The 23,905-nt window shown below is 36.6% G+C and overlaps 2 protein-coding genes across 6 annotated transcripts in view; both read left to right on the top strand.

Annotated features, from left to right (window-relative positions):
• LOC111151467 (integrator complex subunit 2) overlaps positions 1 to 3,786 on the top strand; it is a 46,523-nt gene extending 42,737 nt beyond the window's left edge. For 4 of the 5 annotated variants that reach the window (XM_022509476.1, XM_022509474.1, XM_022509475.1 and 1 more), the window contains exons 24-25: positions 1,424 to 1,600; positions 1,705 to 3,786. In XM_022509476.1, the coding sequence (XP_022365184.1) occupies positions 1,424 to 1,600; positions 1,705 to 1,874 (347 nt within the window). In that variant the 3' untranslated portion in view covers positions 1,875 to 3,786. Of the gene's footprint in view, positions 1 to 1,423; positions 1,601 to 1,704 lie in introns of those variants that run through there. The other variant, XM_022509478.1, reaches the window with a different exon arrangement.
• A 2,001-nt stretch (positions 3,787 to 5,787) lies between these two features.
• The window catches only part of LOC111151585 (BRCA1 interacting protein C-terminal helicase 1), a 181,593-nt gene continuing 163,475 nt past the window's right edge, over positions 5,788 to 23,905 (top strand). Inside the window, 5 exon segments of the mRNA XM_022509662.1 lie at positions 5,788 to 5,843; positions 8,285 to 8,407; positions 9,538 to 9,649; positions 12,836 to 13,009; positions 23,704 to 23,831. Of these exon segments, the coding sequence (XP_022365370.1) occupies positions 8,312 to 8,407; positions 9,538 to 9,649; positions 12,836 to 13,009; positions 23,704 to 23,831 (510 nt within the window). The 5' untranslated portion in view covers positions 5,788 to 5,843; positions 8,285 to 8,311.

The following is a 23,905-nucleotide window of genomic DNA, read 5'->3' as shown; positions in this document are numbered from 1 at the left end:
TGTAGCCAACCAACATCAATAACAAAAACTTCTAACATAAAGTAGTACGTATTTTTACTGAATTTAGTAGTATGATGTTTCTGTGTTACTAATAGTTTAATTTATGCCATCTTTTCAATTCTTTGAAGTTTTTTTTATTATAAATGTGATTTATAGCATAGAGGAGATGAATAGGTAGGCAAATTGTATCTTTCACTTTGTGAATAATTACATATAGATTTAGGTAAATATAATAAGCTTTCCAGGGTGGACTGGGTGGCTCAGTTGATTGAGCATCCAACTCTTAATGTTGGCTCAGGTCAAGATCTTACGGATTGAGCCTTGCACTGGGCTCTGTGCTCAGTGCAGAGTCTGCTCTGGATTCTCTCCCCCTCTACCCCTTTCCCTGTTTGCAAATGTGCATGTTCTCTCTAAATAAATAAATAAATAAATAAATAAATAAATAAAACCTTAAGGGAAAAAAAAGTTTTCCATATTTTACAAATGGAAATCAGATCTGCTTTCTGAATGTCATTAGGTCAGTAGAAGACAAATTATAATTTATTACAAAGGCTTAGAGTTCCAGAAAAATATAATCTTGATGTCTAAATAAGAGATAAATATATTAGTTGTTTCCTTAAGTTCTAAACATACCCTAATGTTTTAATCACCATCTGTTTTGTAGAGCAAAATGGTATGAAAATAAACTACTTTAAAAGAAATGAACTATAATTCAGTCTTTTAAAGTTACGACTTAGTTAATTTCATATTCTTTCTTACTGCTCCCATAATACTCTGTTCATTTTTCTTTTCATTATATTCACCCCCTGTTATTATTTTTAGTGGTTAAGAGCTTTAACTGCCTGAGTTCAGTCGCAGCTCCACTACTAACTGGCTGTGTAGCTTTGAACAAGATTCTTCTTCTTCTTTTTTTTTTTAAAGATTTTATTTCTTTTCATTTGAATGAGACAGAGAGAGAATGACTGGGAGCAGGGAGAGGGAAGAGGAGAGGGAGAAGCAGACTCCCCACTGAGCGTGGACACCCCCCCCTGCCCACAATGCAAGGTTCAATTCCAGGACCCAGGGATCATGACCTGACCTGAAGGCAGATGCTTAACCAACTGAGCCACCCCAGGCACCCCTTTGAACAAGTTTCTTAATCTAAGGTTTAAGAGTTTTTCTCCTCTATAAATATTTTCCTCATTTATAGAACTGTGAGAATTAAATAATGCATGTAATGCACTTATCACAGTGCTTGAAAATAAGAATTTGTATGTTGGATGATGGCTGACTATTAGATTGTAAGCTCCCTAAAGAGTGATCAGATATATCTTAGAAAATTTAATAATCTCAGCACAGAGTATGGTGCTTAGTATATTCAATAGGCCATGTATGTTGAATTTATATCTGTAAAGTAAAAAATTGTTTAACTTCTTTCCAACAGTTTTAACACAGGCTAAGCGGTATGCTTTTTTCATGCCAACTCTGCCAAGTTTGGTTTCCTTTTGTCGTGCATTTCCTCCACTGTATGAGGATATTATGTCTTTGCTGATCCAAATAGGGCAAGTCTGTGCCTCTGATGTTGCCACTCAGACAAGAGACATTGATCCAATTATTACACGTAAGTAGTAACTTATTTTCTAAGTTGTTTTAATATTGCAAACATAAAGGCCAAATTCCTTTCCAGATTCCTTGCCTTAATTTATTTTTTCCTTATGTTTTTAGGTCTTCAACAAATAAAGGAGAAACCAAGTGGGTGGTCTGGTATCTGTAAAGATTTATCTTATAAAAATGGATCTGGGGACACTGGAAGTATGGATCCTGATGTACAGCTTTGTCATTGTATTGAAAGCACAATAATTGAAATAATAAACATGAGTGTTAGTGGAATTTAACAAAAAAAACTAAAACAAAAAAATGAAGCTGTTTGCTGCATACACTCAATATGAATCTGCATCTTACAACAACTCTAAACTGAATGGGAACAGTACCATCTTCGAATCATTAAAAGATTCAGTTCAACATGGGTATAGTTTAGAACTCTCTTTAAGAATTATGCTCGCTTATATTTGATTGGCAGTTCTTTGAATCTGCTTTGCTGGTATGTTTATACTGTAGCAGCGGAACTTTTTTTTTCTTCTGTTGGGAGCACATTTAAGAAACTCATTACTAGAGAGTGAATTTGGCCTTATATTTACTTTTGCAATGAAGAAACAGTGCCATGCCTTTAATTTCTTTTAAAGATGAGTCTGTGGGCAGCTCTAGTGTTTAATGTTAGCTAATAACAATGTGACAATGATGCAATGATGAGAGGGAGAAAAAGGGAAGGGAGAATATAGGAAAAATTAGGAGTTTAAATACCCAGTAGAAACTGCTAAAACTTGCAAGACAAGTAGTAGTAATGCGAGATGGAATTTTGCTTCTCAAGAAATAGTATTGAGAAGGCTTTAAAAAAGGCAAATAGCTTTTTGCAAATGGTTTCCATGGAATTACAGATGAGAATTTTAAGATTTTACACATTTGCTTCAATTTTTACTAAAATGGAGATATGTTTAAAGAGATACTTGAATAATTTGGAATTTTAAGTTACTAATTTAGAAGTGTTTATAGAAACATCTTTGCGTAGAGAAGAACCTGAAAGGAGATCTCATTTAGGTTTTTTTTAAGATTTATTTTTATAGTGTTTTACTGACTTACCTAATGGTCAGGGGGGAAATACATTGGGATCTAATTAAAGTTTAGAGCAGTGAAACACACCAGATTAAAGAGCTCTTGGTGTGCCATCAGGATTATAATTCACATCATAGTTTTGGAAGGTCTCTGAGTAAGAAAATACATACAGTGTTTGGACCTCAGGAAAAGTTAAAAATAGTGTAAAGTACCATGTTGCTGAAGGATTTTGCAGTCCTCCGTTAGTAACTTCCATTGATTAGGTAGATGCATTCAGGTAAACCATAGTCCCATTTTTTTTTTCATTAATTAAGAATCCAACATAGAAGTTACTTCTCTTTGTTTTCTGAGATATACCTGAATAATACACTCCTCCCAACCCCTTCTTTTCTCTGCTTTGAAACAGACCTGTTCACTTGTAAAAGAAATTAGGTAGGCTAATAAGGAAGTGTGATTTTTAAGAAAAGAAATTTGACTTCGGTCTTCTCACTAGCATATAGGCATATGTCATTTTCCTCCTTTGTAAAATGGGATTACTACTGGCCCTACCTCATAAGGGTATTATATAAGAACTAATTTGTAGCTATTTCAAATCATGAAGTACACAGTATCCTAGATGATAGGATATTTATAACTTTTATCTGATGCTTAATATTCAGTGAAGTAATTTTGATGCAAAAATAAAGGCATCCACTTAAAAAAATACCATAAGAATTTTCATATTTTTAAACAAGGCAGTTTTATAAGTCTTTTAAGATTAAATACAACTGCTCCTGTTTTGTTTTGTTTAGTTTTTAAACAGAGGCTTTGGAATATTTTGTGTGAGTAGGTAACCTCTAGGAAATCAGAAAAGGGTTGAAATATGTTTTCTAACTAAATGCCGTGCACATTCCTGGATCACTTTTCAAAGACTGGTCAAAACCTGCTGTGTTAAAATAACATATGCTCTTTTTCATCAGATTTGTTGATGATGTAAATAAAATGTGTAAATATATTAGTAAATGTTAATATTCATGTATTTTAAGTTAAGGTTATAAGATTTGTCACAATGTGATTTCTTTTTATTCAAGTGAAAACAGATGTGTGCAGCTATTTTGAATATTGGTTTATAAACATTCATATTCTTTATCAAATGTACTTGTAGTTTTTTGTGTTTCATTTCACTGCTGCTAACTTGAAAGGGACATTTCAAGGGACTGGTATCCAGAACTGTCTGGCTCCAGTCTCAGCGTGTCCCTTTCTGTTATGCCACATGTATCAAATGGCGATACAAGGTAGAGTCAGTTGAGAGCCTTAGGAATTTAGGAGAGGAAAATCAGAATAGTTACCCTGGAGCGGTTACTTAAAAGATTAGATATTTAAAAAATTTGTAAATGCAGAATAACAATTTGAATGCATTTTTGAGGGCTTACTTTTATAAATTATCCTTCCACTGTCTTAATAAGTTACATTTTTAGTACTTTCCCTTCATCTTTGCTTATGTACACATACTGTCACATAATGAAATTCATAGTACTCAGCTGGAGTCTGCTTATTTTTTTCAATTAATTTTATATGAAATTATTTTTGCAGGTTATTTAATTTTTATAATTATGGTTTATAGCAATTTATTTTTATAATTATTTTATTGGCTTCATGATGATTGAAATCATATAACTATCTCCCTATTATTATACTGGGAATTTTTTTTTTCAGTATTATAATAGGCACTGTTGTAAATTGAGGTATTGTAAGGGCAGAATTTATTTTCATGACTAAGTTTTGTCATTTGGGGACAGTGTAGTAAAAGTGAAAGTGAGGCAAATCAGTTCCCCTCCTGCCGCAAACCTCTCTCCTAAACCAGTTTTCTCGAATTTGAGAAAATGTCTCAGGTTTTGCGTTTTTGGACACTAGTATTTTAGCCAAGTTTAGACTATACAGAACTCTTTAAAAAGAGCAGTTCAGAGAGATCATGATTAAACTATTTTTGAGGAAATTTAAGTATACTTCTTGAGGAAATTTAAAGTATACTTCTTGGCAGAGAAGAAGAAACTGGTCTCCGGAGGGACAGAGGTGGGTGAGCCTTTAAATAGAGGAAGAAGTGATCTGGTAGTAGAAGACATGGGGTGGGGTGGGGCGCCTGGGTGGCTCAGTGGGTTAAAGCCTCTGTCTTCAGCTCAGGTCATGATCCCAGAGTCCTGGGATCGAGCCCCATATCGGGCTCTCTGTTCAGCAGGGAGCCTGCTCCCTCCTCTCTCTCTGTCCGCCTCTCTGCCTATTTGTGGTCTCTGTCAAATAAATAAATAAAATCTTTAAAAAAAAAAAGACATCGGAAGCATCTGTCTGGTTTAATTTGGTATCTGGAAAAGCCTCGAATATTATGAGATCCTGTAAGCTGGTTGTCATCGAACCTTTTCGCCTCGTTGGCTCATTCTGGCAATTGCCGCCTCAATCTTTTCGATCGCCTACTTACAGAGTTCTAATTATTTGAATTGAGTGGCGCTGATGAATGCGCGGAGAAATCTGCGAGGCTTAAAGGTGTGTCTTCTCTGTTGGTCTACAGACTTTAAGAATAGAAACTTCGCGTTTCTAAGAAATCCATTAACGGGTTAAATCACCGGTGTCAAAAAGTCAGTTAAGAGCCTTAGGAATTCAGGAGAAAACTCTTTTCCTTTAAAACCCTAAGATTTGGGCGAGTCTTTCCCTCTTCTGCGGTTCGCCTTCCGGTGCCGCCAGGTGCCTTGGGTCCGTTTTTAATTGCGTAGGCTTCCATTGGGTGCCAGAGTTCTCGCCCCCTGACCTTGCACCAAGATTGGTTGCTGGATTTCTGGTCTTGGCAGGTGATTGGTTGTCTGAGTTCGCCCGGCGATTGGATGCCAGGAGTCGAGGGGTGGGAGGCGGGAATTCGTCTAGGGGAAAACGTAGCTGAGCGGACTGATGTGGACAGGAGAGAAAAGCTGAAGCAGCCCCGAGCCTGCTACCAGGCCCGGGTAGTAGCAGCCGGCTGAGGAAGAGAGAGAGGCGTGTGACCTTCTTTGCCCGCGCTCCACTGTATTTTCTTGCAGATATCTGTTTCCTTTTCTCCCGTGAATCGGAGACCAGTCAGCGGTGCGTCAGTTTTCCTCAGGACGGGCAAGTCTGTCTCCTGTGTGGGGGCGAGAGCGAAGCCGGCTGGAGCAGTGCATTCTGCTTTCGCCCAAACTCCTTGCTGGCCGGTTGGTGTTGACTGGATCACCAGGGGCTCTGGGATCTCCACGGGCTGAGGGAGGAGGAAGGGTTGAGGACGAAAACCTGGGGAGAAATCAGCCTGCCCACCCCTGTTAGTATAGTCCCGGGCCTCGTGCTAACTCTTGGCGGCAGGGGGCGACGGCGGGAGGCAGATAATTGTTTTTTTGTTTGTTTGTTTGTTTGTTTGTTTTAAAGGACTTTATTCATTTGACAGAGAGAGACAGCGAGAGAGGGATCACAAGCAGGGGGAGTGGGAGAGGGAGAAGGAGACTTCCCGCGGAGCAGGGAGCCCAATGAGGGTCTCAATCCCAGGACCAGAGCCGAAGAAAAACGCTTATCAACTGAGCTACCCAGGCGCCCCCTGAGGCAGATAATTGTGATGTGTTTTTGTTTGCTTTATTCCATTGTTATGGGGGAAGCTACCCCATTTTGAGATGCCTGTTGTTACACCTGGGGCGGGGTATGGATTATTTCGAGGTTATATCCGAGTAACTAGGCCAGCATTGAGTTGTTGGTTCAGATTAAAGAGTTGGATTCCACCAAATCTCATTCTCAGAGCTTCATAGAATCCCAAAAATTAGAACTGGAAAGTAACTTAGAATAGTGGTTCTTTGGGAACACATAGGCTATGGTTAAGGTTATTACTGGCTTTCTAATCAGTTGCATTGCTATTTCAATCATCACTCCATCCCCACATTGAGTTTACTATTTTTTTTCACATTTGCAAAGTAATACCAATGTATATTATTTCCCCTCCTCTCTTCAGTTATTTCTTTAGGATGTGTTTCTGGGAATGAGAAATCTACGGACTCTTTTTTCAGAAAAATGCAGTCATGCACAGAAACTTATGCATGCAACATCAAGAAATCACAGTTTCTGAATTACATCTATGTATCTTGGGTTAGGAAAAGTTGGTTTAGGGGCGCCTGGGTGGCTCAGTGGGTTAAAGCCTCTGCCTTCGGCTCAGGTCATGATCTCAGGGTCTTGGGATCGAGCCCCGCATCCGGCTCTCTGCTCAGCGGGGAGCCTGCTTCCCTTCCTCTCTCTCTCTGCCTGCCTCTCTGCCTACTTGTGATCTCCGTCAAATAAATAAAATCTTTAAAAAAAAAGGAAAGAAAGAAAAGTTGGTTTAGAAGGGGGATTAAAATAGATCGCTTCTGTTTTAGATATTGGAGTTTGCGCACATTTCTGTGCGCACATTATCTTATTTTTTATTCTATTTTATTATCATTTTTAGAGATTTTATTTATTTATTTGAGAGAGAGAGAGAAGAGCACAAGCAGGGGGAGCTACAGGCAGAAGGAGAAGCAGGCTCCCTGCTGAGGAAGGAACCAGATAGGGGGCTGGCTCCATCCCAGGGCCCTGGGATCGTGACCTGAGCTGAAGGCAGACACTTAACGGGTTGAACCCCCCAGGCACCCTCTACTTTATTGATTTTTAAAGATTTTATTTATTAGACAGCAAGCACTATTGTGGGAGGGCAGGGGAGGCAGAGGAACAAGTAGACTCCCTGCTGAACAGGGAACCCTTGCGGGGCTTTATCCCAGGGGCCTGAGATGTTGACCCTGAGGCTAAGAGAAGCTTAAGGACTGAACCACCCAGGTGCCTTATATACACATAATGTACAGACATTATCTTATTTAATTCTTAACTCAGTGCCTGGCTAATTTTTGTGAAAAACCTATCAGGTGGGTAGTATTATCTCCATTTCACAGATGCAGAAATGAGTTCTGAGACGTTGACTCACACAGAGGAATTCAAATTTAGGTTTGCTTTAGTCCAAAACTCATCTTTCCATTATACCCCACTGACTTCTAAATAAGAAGTATTGGGCATCTACTAAGTGCCAAGGCATTGCTTCCCTCATAACAGTTTTTAAGTTAGGGGTTACTACAGATATAGATCTTAATCTAGAGAAGTGAAGAGACATGATCAAGGTAACATATATGAGTTGTTTTCAGTTGTTTTCAGGTCTAGAGCTTGTTCTTTCTAACTCCTAGTCCACAGCTTTGGTACCCCAGGAATACAAATCCACATTTGTCAGATTTTAAGACATGTCATGTCACAATGTCAACCATTGTGATTTATAAGACTAGGAAATTCTTTTTTTTTTTTTTAAGATTTTATTTGACAGAGAGAGATCACAAGTAGGCAGAGAAGCAGGCAGAGAGAGAGGGGGGAAGCAGGCTCCCTGCCGAGCAGAGAGCCCGATGCGGGGCTCGATCCCAGGACCCTGGGATCATGACCTGAGCTGAAGGCAGAGGCTTAACCCACTGAGCCACCCAGGCGCCCCTAGGAAATTCTTTTACTTTCCCATTTGTTTTATTTAAACATTTATTCCAGTTTTCATTTTCAGACATCTGTCCTAGTGTTGGGTGTCTGGTTTTCTTTGGTATTGTTTCAGTATTGATTTTCATTTCTGTTGCAGTTAGGAATCTGAAGTAAATAGTAAAGCATGATGTCTTCGGTTTGGTCTGAATATACAATTGGTGGGGTGAAGATTACCTTTCCTTATAAAGCATACCCATCACAGCTTGCTATGATGAATTCTGTAAGTATTTTTCAATAGTTATTTTAAGTCTTTATTAAGATACAGATGCTTATAATACATAAAACTACATTTGTGTTTTCAGATAGTACATGGATTGAAAATATTTGCCAGTTCATTGAAGAAGATTTAAATTTTGGAAAAATAATACTGATCACTGCTAAACTGTATATATCCATTGTTATAATGGAGACAAAGGAGAACATTCTGAAAAATATTCTCACCTCAGTTGGAACTTTTGTTTACTTTGCAGAATTAGTGCTTTCTACAAAATATTTGCTATATATTACACAGTATATTTCTCACCATAATTTTTTTGAGATAGTTTTCATATAGAAAATGAATATACAAACAAGTAAACCAACTTTCCAACTTTGTTAAATCTGAATATTTAAAAATTTACCGTATTTTTTGAGTTTATACCTTGTTTGTGAGCAATATTTACTTCACGTATTTTAAATGTTGCATAATGATGTACTATAACCACCTGCAGAAGTTGACTTTTTTTTTTGCTTAAATTTTAAGATGTAGGCCTGTTAACTGTTAATCTGTTTTACTTGCTGTATAGTATTCTGTTTTATGGATATAGAATTTTTTGCCCATTTTCTTTTGATATACTTTAAAGTTGTTTACATCCTATAGCAATTTAAACAATGCTGCTATGAACTTTCTTATACAGGTTTCCTTGTGTTCATGTATGAAAAGTTTGGACGATATACATAGGACTGGACTTGCTAGAGTTGGGTATCTTAAGTTTTACTAGGAATTGTTAATTTCTGTACAGAGTGGTTGTAACAATTTACACTCTCAAAAGCAGTATCCATTAAGTTTTCATCAAAGATATTCATGTGCTGTATTCTAGTTTTACAGAAATGATTAAAGCACAGATTGCTTTTTTTTTTTTTTCTTTCATTTCTTTTTTGCTTGATATCCTTTTAAGGCCATAATAATTTTAGGGAGAGATATAAAGGAATAAAGTCTAGGTTTAACTGAATACTGGTTCTTCCTTCTATTGCTGTACTCCTGGAAGTGCAACCTTACTTCTCATTGTTGTTGTATTTATACTGTTGGTGGAGAGAGACCCTAATGAAGTAAAGTAAACTATTGACTTTTTATCATTTTTGTGTCTATAGATTGTCAGAGGATTAAATAGTAAGCAACATTGTTTGTTGGAGAGCCCTACAGGAAGTGGGAAAAGCTTAGCCTTACTTTGTTCTGCTTTGGCATGGCAACAGTCTCTTAGTGGTAAGTAGTTGGTTGGTACTTCAGGTTTCTTAGTGAGACCAGAAAAAAATATTTGAATAAAGTATTTTTTTATCCAGACTGACTCAAACCATGTTCTAGCTAGCTAATTTATTTATTTATTTATATTTTTATTTTTGTAAAGATTTTATTTATTGACAGAGACAGACACAGTGAGAGAGGGAACATAAGCAGGGGGAGTGGAAGAGGGAGACGCAGGCTTCTGGCTGAGCAGGGAGCCTGATACAGTGGTCAGTCCCAGGACTCTGGAATCATGACCCCAGCTGAAGGCAGATGCCTAATGACTGAGCCAGCCAGATGCTCCTAGTTAGCTAATTTAAGTACAGATTCTTTTTTTTTTTTTTTTAAATTTTATTTATTTATTTGAGAGAGAGAAAGAGAGAGATCACAAGTAGGCAGAGAGGCAGGCAGAGAGAGAGGGAGAAGAAGGCTCCCCGCCAAGCAGAGTGCCAGATGTGGGGCCTGATCCTAGGACGCTGAGATCATGACCTGGGCCGAAGGCAGAGGCTTAACCCACTTAGCCACCCAGGTGCTCCTTTTTTTTTTTTTTTTTAAATTAACATATAATGTATTACTTGCTTCAGTACAAATAATGTATTATTTGTATACAAATTGTGTATTCAATACAAATAATGTATTATTTGATATAGGTCTGTGAATCATCAGTCTTACACACTTCACAGTACTCACGATAACACATAACCCTCCCCAATGTCCATAACCCAGCCACCCTATTCCTCCCCCTCCACCCCAAGCAACCCTTAGTTTGTTTCCTGAGATTAAGAGTCTCTTATGGTTTGTCTCCCTCCTTGGTCCCATCTTATTTCATTTTTTTCCCTCCCTTCCCGCAGTGCCTCCCCCCCCCCGCCCCCGTCATCTCAAATTCCTCATATCAGAGAAATCATATGATAATTGTCTTTCTCTGATTGACTTATTTTGTTTAGCATAATACCCTCTAGTTCCATCCATGTTGTTGGAAATGGCAAGATTTCGCTTTTTTGATGGCCACATAATATTCCATTGTGTGTGTATATGTGTGTGTGTATACACACCACATCTTCTTTATCCATTCATCTCTTGGTGGACATCTAGGTCATCTAGGTTCTTTCCATAGTTTGGCTACAGATTCTCTTTAAAGATATTTTTTTGTAAGTTGTATATCTTCCTTTTTTTTTTTTTTTAAGATTTTATTTATTTGAGAGAGATTGAGTTAGCAAGAGAGAGCACAGGTAGGGGGAGTGGCAGAGAGGGAGAAGCAGAAGATCAAGATGCAGGGCTTGATCTCAGGACCTTGAGATCATAACCTGAGCTGAAGGCAGATACATAACCAACTGAGCCACCCAGTTGCCCCAAGTTACATATCTTCCAAAAGAGTTTCAACTGAGCAAAATGTGTTGTTAATTCTAAAACAGTTTTGAACATAATATAGTCCTTTGATGATTCAGAGTCTACATAAGAATCTTGGAATGCTTAGTTATCATTATGAAAATGATTATGATAATTTATATGTAAAAGATGAAAGAGATGGGCCTATCATGATGCTGTAACATACACAAATAATCACTTTGAGTAAATGCTTTAATATATTTGCTTATTTGTCCCTTCCTTATAACGTTAGACCACAGAATCTCTAAAGAAAACATTCTAGTTGATTTTTTTCTACTTGTTTGGATGCCAGACAAGCAAAAGTTTATTGTAATATTGTTTTCATAAATACATTATTTTCTATTACTTTTACTTAATTTGCTAACAAAAGCCTAGTAACATTTATTTTTATGAAAAATAAAGCCTAGTAACATTTTATTTTATTTCATTTTTATGAAAAATAAATGTTACTAGGCTTTTGTTAGCAAATATACATCAATATACATACTGAATCTGAAATACTTGCTAATATACATAATGAATCTGAAATACAGTATTGGATATATTTTAGTTAGGTAGTAGATGGATTTGACTTAAAGTATTAGGAGAAATTAAAGTTAAGCACAAGTGTATGTAGGTATGTATTTATGTATTTTTATATATGTGTGTGTGTGTGTGTGTTTAAAAGGAAACATGCTACTGATAAGATTTAAAAAATAAAAAGTAAAAATTTTATAACTTTTGTTCATTTTGATTGTTAATGATGTTACTCTTTGGGGGAAAATGAGATAATCTGTTAATAATCTAAAATTTTAATGGGAGACTGAAAATAGAATTAGTATGTAGTACAGATGGGAAAATAATGTCAATACTGTTCATAGAAAATAACTTTTTACTTTTTTTATTATCTATGAATTGTGTTTTTGTATATGTGGGCAATTGCTTCTTGGCCTTTTGGCTAAGATCTGGTGTAGTATACATGTAGGCACACAATGTAGACCGCTATTACAATTATGTATTCTGTTTAAGTATTAAAAATTATCTGTTTTATTTGAATGTTGATCTTAAAATAGATTTTGGTACATGTATCAGAATTGATACATCAGGGGTGCCTGGGTGGCTCAGTGGGTTAAGCCTCTGCCTTTGGCTCAGGTCATGATCTCAGGGTGTTGGGATCGAGCCCTACATTGGGCTCTGCTCAGCAGGGAGCCTGCTTCCCTCTCTTCTCTGCCTGCCTCTCTGCCTGCTTGTGATCTCTCTCTGTCAAATAAATAAATAAAATCCTTAAGAAAAAAAAGAATTGATATATCATGAAACATGTTTCTATTTGAAATAGATATATAAAGTGGAAATTATTTAGCCCTTATGTATTTACATTATTTAATGTATTGAGCTTTATTTCTTCAGGGAAATAGTAGTAATTAAGAATATACTTTAGGTCTTTATTTTAATCTTCCCTGCTTGATATTTTAATAAATCTCAATATAAATGAATACCCAGCTAGTTAACATTATTAATTTTTGACTATTATCAGATTTTTACAAATGATATAAATTGATGTTAACTTCTCTATAAGTGTTTCTAGTGTAGGTGTTTCTCTCTTGTTGTAATTTGATGCTGGAGACAGGGTGACCAATTTGCCCAGATCTGCCAGGTACTTTTCCACTTTTAGCACTGACAATCTTGTATCTTAGGAAACTTCCCAATCTTGGGCAAATTGGGTGGTTTCTCATCTTAGTTGCAGTTTTTTAAATGAGAAATATTACAACTTGGGTTCTTTCTTTCTTTTTTTTTTTTTTTTAGGGAAGCCAGTGGATGAAAGCTTAAGTAAAAAACCTGAAGTACCACCATCATGTTGTTGCGCATGCCATTCAAAGAATTTTACAAACATTGATTTGAACCAAGGAACTTCACATCATTTCAACAGTCCAAGTACACCACCTTCTGAAAGAAATGACACTTCATCAACTTATCAAGGTAGTTCATATTTTTGCGGGGCTCTGTTGGTATATGTAGTCACCTTAATTATTGCTGTTGTGAGACTTAACTAAGATACATTTGCTTAGCATAATTGACTATGTATCTCCACCTAATTTCTCTGGAATTATTTTTAGGTAACACATATGATAGATAGCCTTGGACTATTTTATTCTTGGCTTGACTTTTAATTTATTCAGATATTTTGCTAGCTTAAATTTTTTTTTTGCTAGCTTTTTTTTTGCTAGCTTTTTTTTCCCTTTTATATACATAGTTTTTGTAATTGGAGTATAATTGACACACTGTATTACATACATTAGTTTCAGGTGTACACCGTAGTGATTCAACAAGTCTAGGCGTTATTCTGTGCCCATCAAAAGTGTGTCTACCATCCATTGCCTTATGTCATTACAGTGCCATTGACTATATTCTTATGCTGTACCTTTTATCCCTGTGACTTATTCATTCTGTAACTGGAAGCCTGTATCTTCCATTTCTCTCTGGCAACCATTAGTTTGTTCTCTGTGATTATGGACCTGTTTCTGCTTTTTTGTTGTTTATTCATTTGTTTTTTAGATTCCCCACATAAGTGAAATCATGTGGTATTTTTCTTTCTCTGTCTGACTTATTTCATTAGCATAATACTCTCTAGGTCCGTCCAGTCCTTTTTTATGGCTGAGTAGAGAATCAGGTATGTTTTAAATATGATCCTTAAACAGTTCATACTAGATTTAAGGTAAGTATACTAAGAATATCACAAGATTATTAATTTTTAAAAATATTTCTTTGGCTTTGAGTATATGGAAAGGATTAACCATTCTTTACCTAAGCCAAAAACCTAGGAGACATCCTATACACCTTGTTCTTCCTTATTTCTCCAGGAAAACCTCTATCTCCATTGATAGCTCCTTAGTCCAAAGTGCCATCTCGTGGTTAGAGCACGTAATAACTTCTTTTCCTGCTTTTGCTTATGTCATCTTTTATTCACTGGCAGGAAGAAAAGAGGTTGCCATAACTGACTTAAGTCTAAAGGGCATCCACTTCTCTTTTTTCTGTTTTTTAAGATTTTATTTATTTATTTGAGAGAGAGCGAGAGAGGGAAGAGCAGAGGGAGAGGGAGAGAATCTCAGGCAAACTCCTGATGAGCACGGAGCCCCACGTAGGACTCCATCTCATAACCCTGAGATCACAACCTGAGCCAAAATCAAGAATCAGGCACTTAACCCACTGAGCCATCCAGGTGCCCGTAAATAGTATCCACATCTAAAACAAAGGATGGAGTTATCTTCCTCTAAAACATATGACTATATATGGAGGAGGGTAGATACTTGAACTAAAGTATGATTCTGTTACGAATGAGGAAGAAGTGGTTGAATATATGCTGGAGAATTGACCAATAGTGTTGTCTATACTGTTTTGACCCTTAGCAGTTTTGGCTTTTCTTTCCATTCCTTAAGAGGATCATGCTTTCGCCTGCCTCAGAGACTTTGCTTATGTTAGTATTTATTCTGAGGAAAGTCCCATCTATCCTGAATTTCCTTTAGATCTCAGCTTAAATATCATTTCCTTGAAGGAGCCATACTGACCTTTCTGTCAGACTAGATTTGGTTTCCCTGTTCTGTCTTCTCACTGTGCACCTCTCCCTCATAGCACTTGTCACAGTTTGTATTATCTGTATTTCTGTGTACATAATTTGTCAAGCTCTGCTTCCTGTAGCAGATTATATACTCTCTGAGGTCAGGGACCATGTCAGTTTGCTTATCGTATTTTTTTAAAATTATTTTTATTAACATATAATGTATTATTTGCCCCAGGGGTACAGGTCTGTGAATCGTGTTTACGCATTTCACAGCACTCACCATAGCACATACTCTCCCAATGTTCATAACCCAACCACCCTCTCCCTATTATCATTGTATTTTTAGTACCTAGCAGAGTGCCTGAAATATGGTAGGGTCTAGATAAATATTTATTGTATGAATGAATGGAATTAATTTTGAGATAATTATAGAAATTCTGGTTTATGTTTATATACAACCTGTTTTTTAAGATTTTATTTATTTATTTGAGAGAAAGTGAGCACAAGCAGGGGGAGCAGCAGAGGGAGAGGGAGAAGCAGGCTCCCAGCTGAGCAGGGACCCCATTGGGGTCCTGATCCCAGGGCCCTGGGATCATGACCTGAGCCAAAGTCAGATGCTTAACCAACTGAGCCACCCAGGTGCCCCTACGACCTGTATTTTTTTTTTAAACAAACATTGAAATATACTTGACATAACTATATATATAAATGGTACACTTTGGTAATTTTTGATATAGGTGTACCTCCTTTAAAGCGTCAAGGTAGTGAACATGTCCATCGCTTTCAAAAGTTTTCTTATGCCCCTTTGTTATTCCTCCTTCCCAAGCCTCCATGACTCACTTTTTCCCAACAACCACTGATTTGCTTTCAGTCATTGTAGATTGGTTTGCATTTTTAAAGTTTATTTAAATGGAATCTTAGTTTGTACGCTTGTCTAGCTTTTCACTTAGCATAATTCTTTTGAAATTTGTCCATGTTGCATGTATCAACAATTTGTTCCTTTTTATTATTCAGTAATATTCTATTGTATGAATTTACTACAAATTGTTTATCCAGTCACCTGTTGATGGATATTAGAGTTGTTTCTAGTTTTAAGCTATTACATATAAAGCCACTGTGAATATTTCTGTGTAAGTCTTTGTTGTAGACATGTGCTTTCGTTTTTTGAGGGTAAATACTAGAAGTGACTACATCACTTACGTTTAACTTCGTAAGAAACTTCCAAGCTGTTTCCCAAAGTGGTTTTACCATATTTACCATAAATTCCCATTAGCGGTGGTTGGGAGTTCTCATTTCTTTACATCCTTGTTAATACTTTGTATGGTCAGTCTTTTTTACTATTCTAATGGGTATGTAGTGGTATCTCATTGTGGTTTTAATATGCATTTCCCTAATCACTTAGGACAGTTGGGGATCTTTTCATGTGCTTATTAGCCATCTGTATCTTTGATGAAATGTCTGTTCAAATCTTCTGCTTTTTTTTTCTTATTGTTAAGTTTTGAGAGTTCTTTTACTTTTAGTTTGAGATATTTCAAATTTAATTTTGTAGATCATGTGAGGTATAGATCCAAGTTCATTTATTTTGCATATGGATATATAATTGTTTGGCGTCATTTATTGAAAAAGCTGTTTTATCCACTGCCTTGTGCCTTTGTAAAAAAATCAGTTGTCAATATATGCTCAATGTGACTGTGAGTTAAAGTTGCTTAGAATAGTTTCTCGAAGAATCAGATGTGGTCAGGGTTGTATTCTGATACTCTGTATTTTTAAGTAAGTTCTTTAATATGAAATAACCTAAATACAGAAAAGTGTGTGGATTTTAAGTGTATAAGCTTGATGAATTTTCACAAAGTAAACAGTCCTGTAACTACCACCTAGATAAAAAACATGGGACATAACCTACACTGTGGAGGCCCTCCCTAATTGCTGTCCTCCTTTATGTCACCACTGATGATTTTTACCTCTTTATAGGAATGTAATTATATGTGTACTTTTGCACATTGTACTGCCTGTCTGCTTTCGCTTAACATTGTATTTCTGAGATTCATTGGTGTTGTTGTATATAGTACTAGTTTTTATATATTATTTCTACAGCATATTAATTTGTTGTACAGCTGTTAGATATTTGAGTGGTTTTTGTTTTTGGTTATTAATGCTATTATGAACATTCTTGTTCATTCTAGTGCAAATGGATATTTTTTATTAGATTTATACCTAGAAATGGCATTGCTGGCCATAGTGTGTGCTTATGTTCTGCTATAATAGATATTGCTAATATTTCCAAAGTGGTTGAACCAATTTATTTACCCTGCTGCCCTACATTTAGCAGTATTTGGAAGTTACTTTTTTTTTTTTTTTAAAGATTTTATTTATTTATTTGACAGACAGAGATCACAAGGAGGCAGAGAGGCAGGCGGAGAGAGAGGGGGAAGCAGGCTCTCTACTGAGCAGAGAGCCCGATGTGGGGCTCGATCCCAGGACCCTGAAATCATGACCCGAGCCGAAGGCAGAGGCTTAACCCACTGAGCCACCCAGGCGGCCCTGGAAGTTACTTTTTCAACATACCTGTTAACACTTAGTATTTCCAGTTTAAAATTTTAGCTTTTGTGCATCTATGGTGTTTGCCTGAGTTTTAATTGGTATTTCTCTGGTGACTGATGAAGTTGAGCATCTTTTTATATGTTTACTGATAGTTTTAATATCCCCTTTAGTGAATTGCCTGTTATTTGTTTGCCCATTTTTCTATTGGGTTGTTTCTTACTGATTTCTATGAGGGTTTTTTTTTTTTTTTTAATATATTCTAGATAGATCTTATTTCTTTATAACTTTATATTTTAAAGACTTTGGTAAACTTCCTGCAGACTCCCCTGCTATAAAGAACAAGAAGATAAGCCTTTTTGTATGCAAATAATGTGATTTTTTAAAAAAATGAATTGGGGTTAATCTTATTTGGCACATGGCAATTCAGTTTTTCTAAAACTAAATTATTGTTTTGGGTGGATATTTCCTACCCTTTAATGGGCCCATACAAACTCCCCCCTTGATTTATTTGGGGCAGAGTTTCTCAACAATGACACTATCATGGTTTGAACGGGATAGTTCTTTGTTATGGGGGCTGTCCTGTCCCCCATAACAAGCATAAGCATTGTGGGATGTTTAGCAGTGTCTCCTAGGCCTCAACCCACTAGATATCAGTAGTATTCCCGCCTTTTGTGACAACCGGGAATGTCTATTCCCAGTGTCCCTTGGAGTGGGACTTGGGATGTTAAAAGTGCCTAAAAGTGCCCCAGTTGAGAACCAAGATCTAGATTCATTCTGTGGGTATTTTACCAGTTTGACAAAAAATTGCAGAGCTCAAAATTACAAAAATCTTTTCTAAAATATATATGGAAATACAAAGGACTAAGACATTCTTCAAGAACTAGGTCAAGGTGAGAGGAATTGATCTATGAGATATCCTGATTTTTTATATATAAAGCTATTATAATTGAAACAGTTTAGTATTAGCACAATGTTAGACCAGTGAAAAACAATAGAGAATCCAAATTCAGTTCCACATGTATCTAGAAACTTGATTTTTAAATTTTTATTTATTTATTTGACAGAGAGATCACAAGTAAGCAGAGAGGCAGGCGATGCAGGGGGTGGGGAGCAGGCTTCCCGCCAAGCAGGGAGCCTGCCTGATTTGGGGCTTAATCTCAGGACCCTGAGACAATGACCTGAGACAAAGGCAGAGGCTCAACCCACTGATCCACCCAGGTGCCCCAAAACTTGATTATTTATAGAACTACATCTAGGGGTGCCTGGGCGACTCAGTTGGTTAAGTGTCTAACTCTTGATCCCAGCTCAGGTCTTAAATCTCAGGGTTGTGTGTTTAAGCCCGGCACTGGGCTCCACGCTGGGTGTGGAGATTACTTTAAAAAAAAAAAAAAAAAAAAAAAAAAGTATGTTTACAGAGCAGAGGACTAAGGAGGGATTTTTTTTAATAGGTGGTACTTAGATATCCATATGAAAAATTTACATTTGAGTCCTACTTTATGCCATAAAGAAAAATACATTCCAGGCAGATGAAAGATTTAGGTATGAAAGGCCTTTGTTGTTCCAAACAAATTTTAGGATTGTTTGTTCTAGTTCTGTGAAAAATGCTGTTGGTATTTTGATAGGGATTGCATTAAATCTGTAGATTGTTCTCAATAGTTTTGGCATTTTAACAATATTCGTTCTTCCAGCCCATGGGTGTGGAATGTCTTTCCATTTCTTTGAGTCATCTTGAATTTCTTTCATCAGTGTTTTATAGTTTTCAGAGTACAAGTCTTTCACCTCTTTGGTTAAGTTTATTCCTAGGTATTTTATTTTATTTTTTTGGTGCTGTTGTAAATGGGATCATTAGTTTCCCTTTCTGCTGCCTCATTATAAATCTGTAAGAATTTCTGTACATTCTGTGCTTAGATTTCTGTACATTGATTTTGTATGCAGCAAATTTACTGAATTCATTTATCAGCTCTAGTAATTTTTTGGTGGAGTCTTAAGGGTATATATAGTTTTGGTGGAGTCTTAAGGGTATATATAGTTTCTTATATAGGGTTTCTTATAGTATTATGTCATCTGCAATTAGGGAAAGTTTTACTTCTTCCTTACCAATTTGGATGCCTTTTATTTCTTTAGTTTGTCTAATTGCTGTGGCTAGGACTTCCAGTACTATGTTGATTAAAGTGATGAGAGTGGACATCCTTGCCTTATTCCTGAACTTAAGGGAACCCTCAGGTTTTCACCACTGAATGTGATGTTGGCTGTGGGTTTTTCATATAAAGCCTTTATTATGTTGAGATATGTTCCCTTAGACCTGCATGGCAGAGGGTTTTCATGAATGGATGTTGTACTTTGTCAAATGCTTTTTTTGCTTCTGTTGAAATGATATGTGGCTTTTATTCTTTCTCTTATTGATGTGACATAGAACTATCATTGTTTTGCTTCAATAGCCAAAACAATCTTGAAAAAGAAAAACAAAACTAGGGTTCTTGAGTAGCTCAGTCGTTAAGCATCTGCCTTTGGCTCAGGTCATGATCCCTGGGTCTTGGGATCGAGCCCCACATTGGTCTCCCTGCTCAAGAGGAAGCTTGCTTCTCTCTCTCCCACTCCCCCTGCTTGTGTTTCCTCTTTTGCTGCGTCTCTCTGTCAAATAAATAAATAAAATCTTAAAAAAAAAAACACACCAAAAAAACTAGAGGTACCACAATTCCACAATTCAAGTTACAGTACAAAGCAGTAGTAATTAAAGTAGTATGATACTGGCAAAAAATAGACACACAGATCAATGGAATAGAACAGAAAATCCAGAAATAAACCCACAGTTACATGGTCAGTCAATCTTCGTCAAAGGAGGAATGAGTATACAATGGGAAATGGAGTCTCTTCAACAAATGGTGTTAGGAAAACTGGACAGGCACATGCAAAAGAATGAAACTGAATCACTTTCTTTGACCATATACAAAAATAAACTCAAAATCGATCAAAGACTTAAATGTAAGATCTGAAACCATAAAAATCTTTGAAGAGTGCACAGGCAGTAATCTCTGACATTGGCTATAGCAACGTTTTTCTAGATACATCTCCTAAGGCAAGGGAAATAGAAGCAAAAACAAATTACTGGTACTACATCAAAATAAGCTGCTATGCAGCAAAGAAAGCAACCAACAAAACTAGAAGGCAACCTACTAAATGGGAAAAGATATTTGCAAATGAAATATCTGAAAAGGGTTACTATCCAAAATGTGTGAAGAACTGATACAACTCAACACCCAAAAAAGAAATAATCCAATTAAAAAATGGATAGACAAAATGCTCAAAAATCAGCAGACATTTCTCCAAAGAAGATATACAGATGGCCAATACACGTGCACAGATGGTCAGCATCACTTATCATCAAGGAAATGCAAATCAAAACCACAATTAGATATCACCTCATACCTGTTAGAATGGCTAAAATAAAAATCACAAGAAAACTAGTGTTGGCAAGGATGTGGAGATAAAGGAACTTTCTTGCATTGTTGGTTGGAAGGCAAACTGGTGCAGCCACAATAGAAAATATTATGGAAGTTCCTCCAAAAATTAAACATCAAACTACCCTGGGGCACGTGGGTGGCTCAGTCAGTTAGGTGTCTGACTTCAGCTCTGGTTATGATCTCGTCCTCGGAATGAGCCTCACATTTGGCTCCCCGCTCAGTGGGGTCTGCTTGTCCTTCTCCCTCTGCTCCCTTTCCCCCTGCTTTTGCTCTCTTTCTCTCTGTCAAATAAATAAATAAAATCTTTAAAAACAAAGGAATAAAAAATAGAACTACCCTACAATCTAGGAATTGCACTACTGGGTATTTACCCCCCAAAATACAAAAACACTAATTCAAAGGGTTACGTGCACCCTTATGTTTACTGCAGCATTAACTGAATAGCCAAACTATAATGACAACCCAAGTATCCATTGATAGATGAATAGATAAGATGTGGTATATGTGTGTGTGTGTATATATACATATGTGTGTGTGTGTGTGTGTGTGTGTGTGTGTGTACACACACATATACATATGATGGAATATTATTCAATCATTTAAAGAATGAAATGTTGTCATTTCCAACAATATAGAACTAGAGAGTATAATGTTAGACCAATCAGAGAAAGACAAATAATGTATGATTTCACTCATTTGTGGAATTTGAGAAACAAAACAAATGAGCCAAGGGGAAGAAAATAGAGACAAACCAAGAAAAAGACTCTTAACTATAGAGAACAAACTATGGTTACCAGAGGGGAAGAGGGGCAGGGTGGGGAATAGGATAGGGATAAAAGAGTACACTTATTATGATGAAAAAGAATGATAAAAAGAAAAAAGTGATCCGGAAGGATTCAAGCTGAAAGATAAATAGCTATTACTTCAGAGAGGAAGAATAAGAAATGAGCAAGTGGGAAGGGAGGAAGGGAAGTGGATGGCATTTTACTGTTTCTTATTTATACTTTTAATTTGCTTACATCTTTCACAATGGGCTTACATTAGTTGATAACTTTTTAAAACTTCAAGATATTGGGTGCCTGTATGGCTCAGTAAGCAGAGCATGGAACTCTTGGTCTCGGATCATGAGTTTAAGCCCTGTGTTGGACATAGAGCTTACTTAAAAAAAAAAAAAAAAAGGTTAAAAAGGGGCACCTGGCTGGGTTAGTGAGTAGAGCACGAGATTCTTAATCTCTGGGTTTGAATTCCAACCCTGTGTTTGGTGTAGGGATTATTTAAAAATAAAATCTTAAAGACAAAACAAAACTTAAAGGTATTGGATTATGTTGGAAACCAATTTGGAATCAATTCCATTGTTTATCTTGGGCACTTACTCTATTTTTCTATGTATCAGTTTCCCCAATTGTAAAATAATACTTGTTACTTCATGGGATGGTAGAAGGAGTTGATCTATGTAAAACTTTAAGCCCAGTGTCTGATACTAATAAAATGGAATTGTATAGCCCGCCCCCCCCAAAAAGACCTAGGTGTGAAAGACAAGACCATTAAGATTTTAGAATATAGTGGTGTTAATTTATTTAGAGGACTCAAGAATGTGAGTGGTGGGTGGGGGGGATTCAGAGGTAGAGAGAATTTTATTTTTAAAGTTTTTTTTTATGAGAGAGATCTCACGCCTGCCCATGAGTGGGGGGAGGGCCAGAGAGAGAGGAAGAAGCAGACTCCCTCTGAGCATGGAGCTGGATGTGGGACTCTATCCCAGGACCCTGGGACCATGACCTGAGCCGAAGATAGTCGCTTAACCCACTGAGCCACCCAGGCACCCCTGAGAGAGAGAATCTTGAGTGGGCACTATGCCCAGCACAGAGCCTGCACAGGGCTTATCCCATGACCTTAGCCAAAATCAGGAGTCCGTCGCCCAACTGACTGAGTCACCCAGGTGCCCCTAGAATATAATGGTATTTAAACTGTGTTCCTAAGAGTCATAGGAAAAAATATGGCCTGTTGGGGGGATGGGACAATGAATCAGGGAAGTTCTAGGTCTTTTATTCTATTTTCAAAATTTTAAGCAATATTTCTTTAAAAAATATAGTCCTCTCAGAAAAAGCTTGAAAATCAATGCTGTGTAGCATAGATTTACTTGTGGTTTTACAGACTCAAACTTGGTTTTTGAAAATAATATTGGACTTGCTCTTAGGGCTTTCTCCTCTAATAGTCTGTAAATCTTTTAAGGCCCGAAGCTGTTTCTTTTTCATTGTTTTCCATGGTGTCTGAAATTGTATGGACTCAGTAAAATAAATGCTTGTTAAATGAATACAGGCCCTGGGACTGGAGGGAATGTATAGAGAAGAGCTGAGAGGAAGGAAGGTACTTTTAAGAACACTCACATTTAGGGAAAAGGAGAAACCAATGTATAGGAACAGTTAAGAAAAGTGTTACAGAAATTAAGGAAAAAGGAATTGTGCTTGTGGTATTTCAAGAAGATAGTGTTAAGTTTGGCTGTATCCCTAGAAGTTAGACTGTTGGATTTTGGAGTCAGACAGTAGGAGTCAGTCGTATCCAGGCTCTGCCTCTTACTAGCTGTATCATATTGGGCATATTAACTTGACTTCTTAAAAACCTAGTGTTCACTTCTATTAAGTGGGTTAATATTTGGTGATTAAGAGGTCATTGATGATCTTCGGAGTAGTGGCATTAAAGGACAGATTATAAGAGCTTGATTCTACTGTATTTTCAAGCCTAAAGAACATGTAGAAGCTTAGTGGGGAAGAAACATTGAGAAACTGTAAAGAAAGGTTTTTATATAAGTGAAATACATTTTCTTGTGAGACACTTATAGTTGTATTTTTTAAACCACATTATCGGGAGTCATTTATAAAAACATAAACCTGTTAAAGCAGAATTGGACTTTGCTATTGAAAGCCTGTTTCTCAAATGTTATATCTTTTTTAAGTAAACTCAGTAGTAAAGAAATGCTTTTAAACATGTTGAACTTTTCATGTTTTAAATATGTTAATGAAATTTTGAGAAGCCATAACATCTTGATTCAAATTTTTCCTAGAAAAATTGCCTAATTGTAAGTTTTTTATGCTAATTTTTATGACTTCTTATATAAGACTCTCCTGAAAAAACTACGCTGGCTGCAAAGCTATCTGCCAAGAAACAGGCATCCATAAAAAGAGATGAAAATGATGATTTTCAAGTAGAGAAGAAAAGAATTCGACCCTTAGAAACTACACAGCAGGTAAACAGTTTATTGCCAGTGAAATGATACTGTTATCGCTGCACATGGGAGTCAAATATCAATCAGGTTTTCAG

This window comes from Enhydra lutris, unplaced genomic scaffold (assembly GCF_002288905.1).
Source record: "Enhydra lutris kenyoni isolate GAN:26980312 unplaced genomic scaffold, ASM228890v2 scaffoldscaffold26, whole genome shotgun sequence".
Taxonomy (NCBI): Eukaryota; Metazoa; Chordata; class Mammalia; order Carnivora; family Mustelidae; genus Enhydra; species Enhydra lutris.
This window is presented reverse-complemented; position numbering and strand designations above follow the sequence as displayed.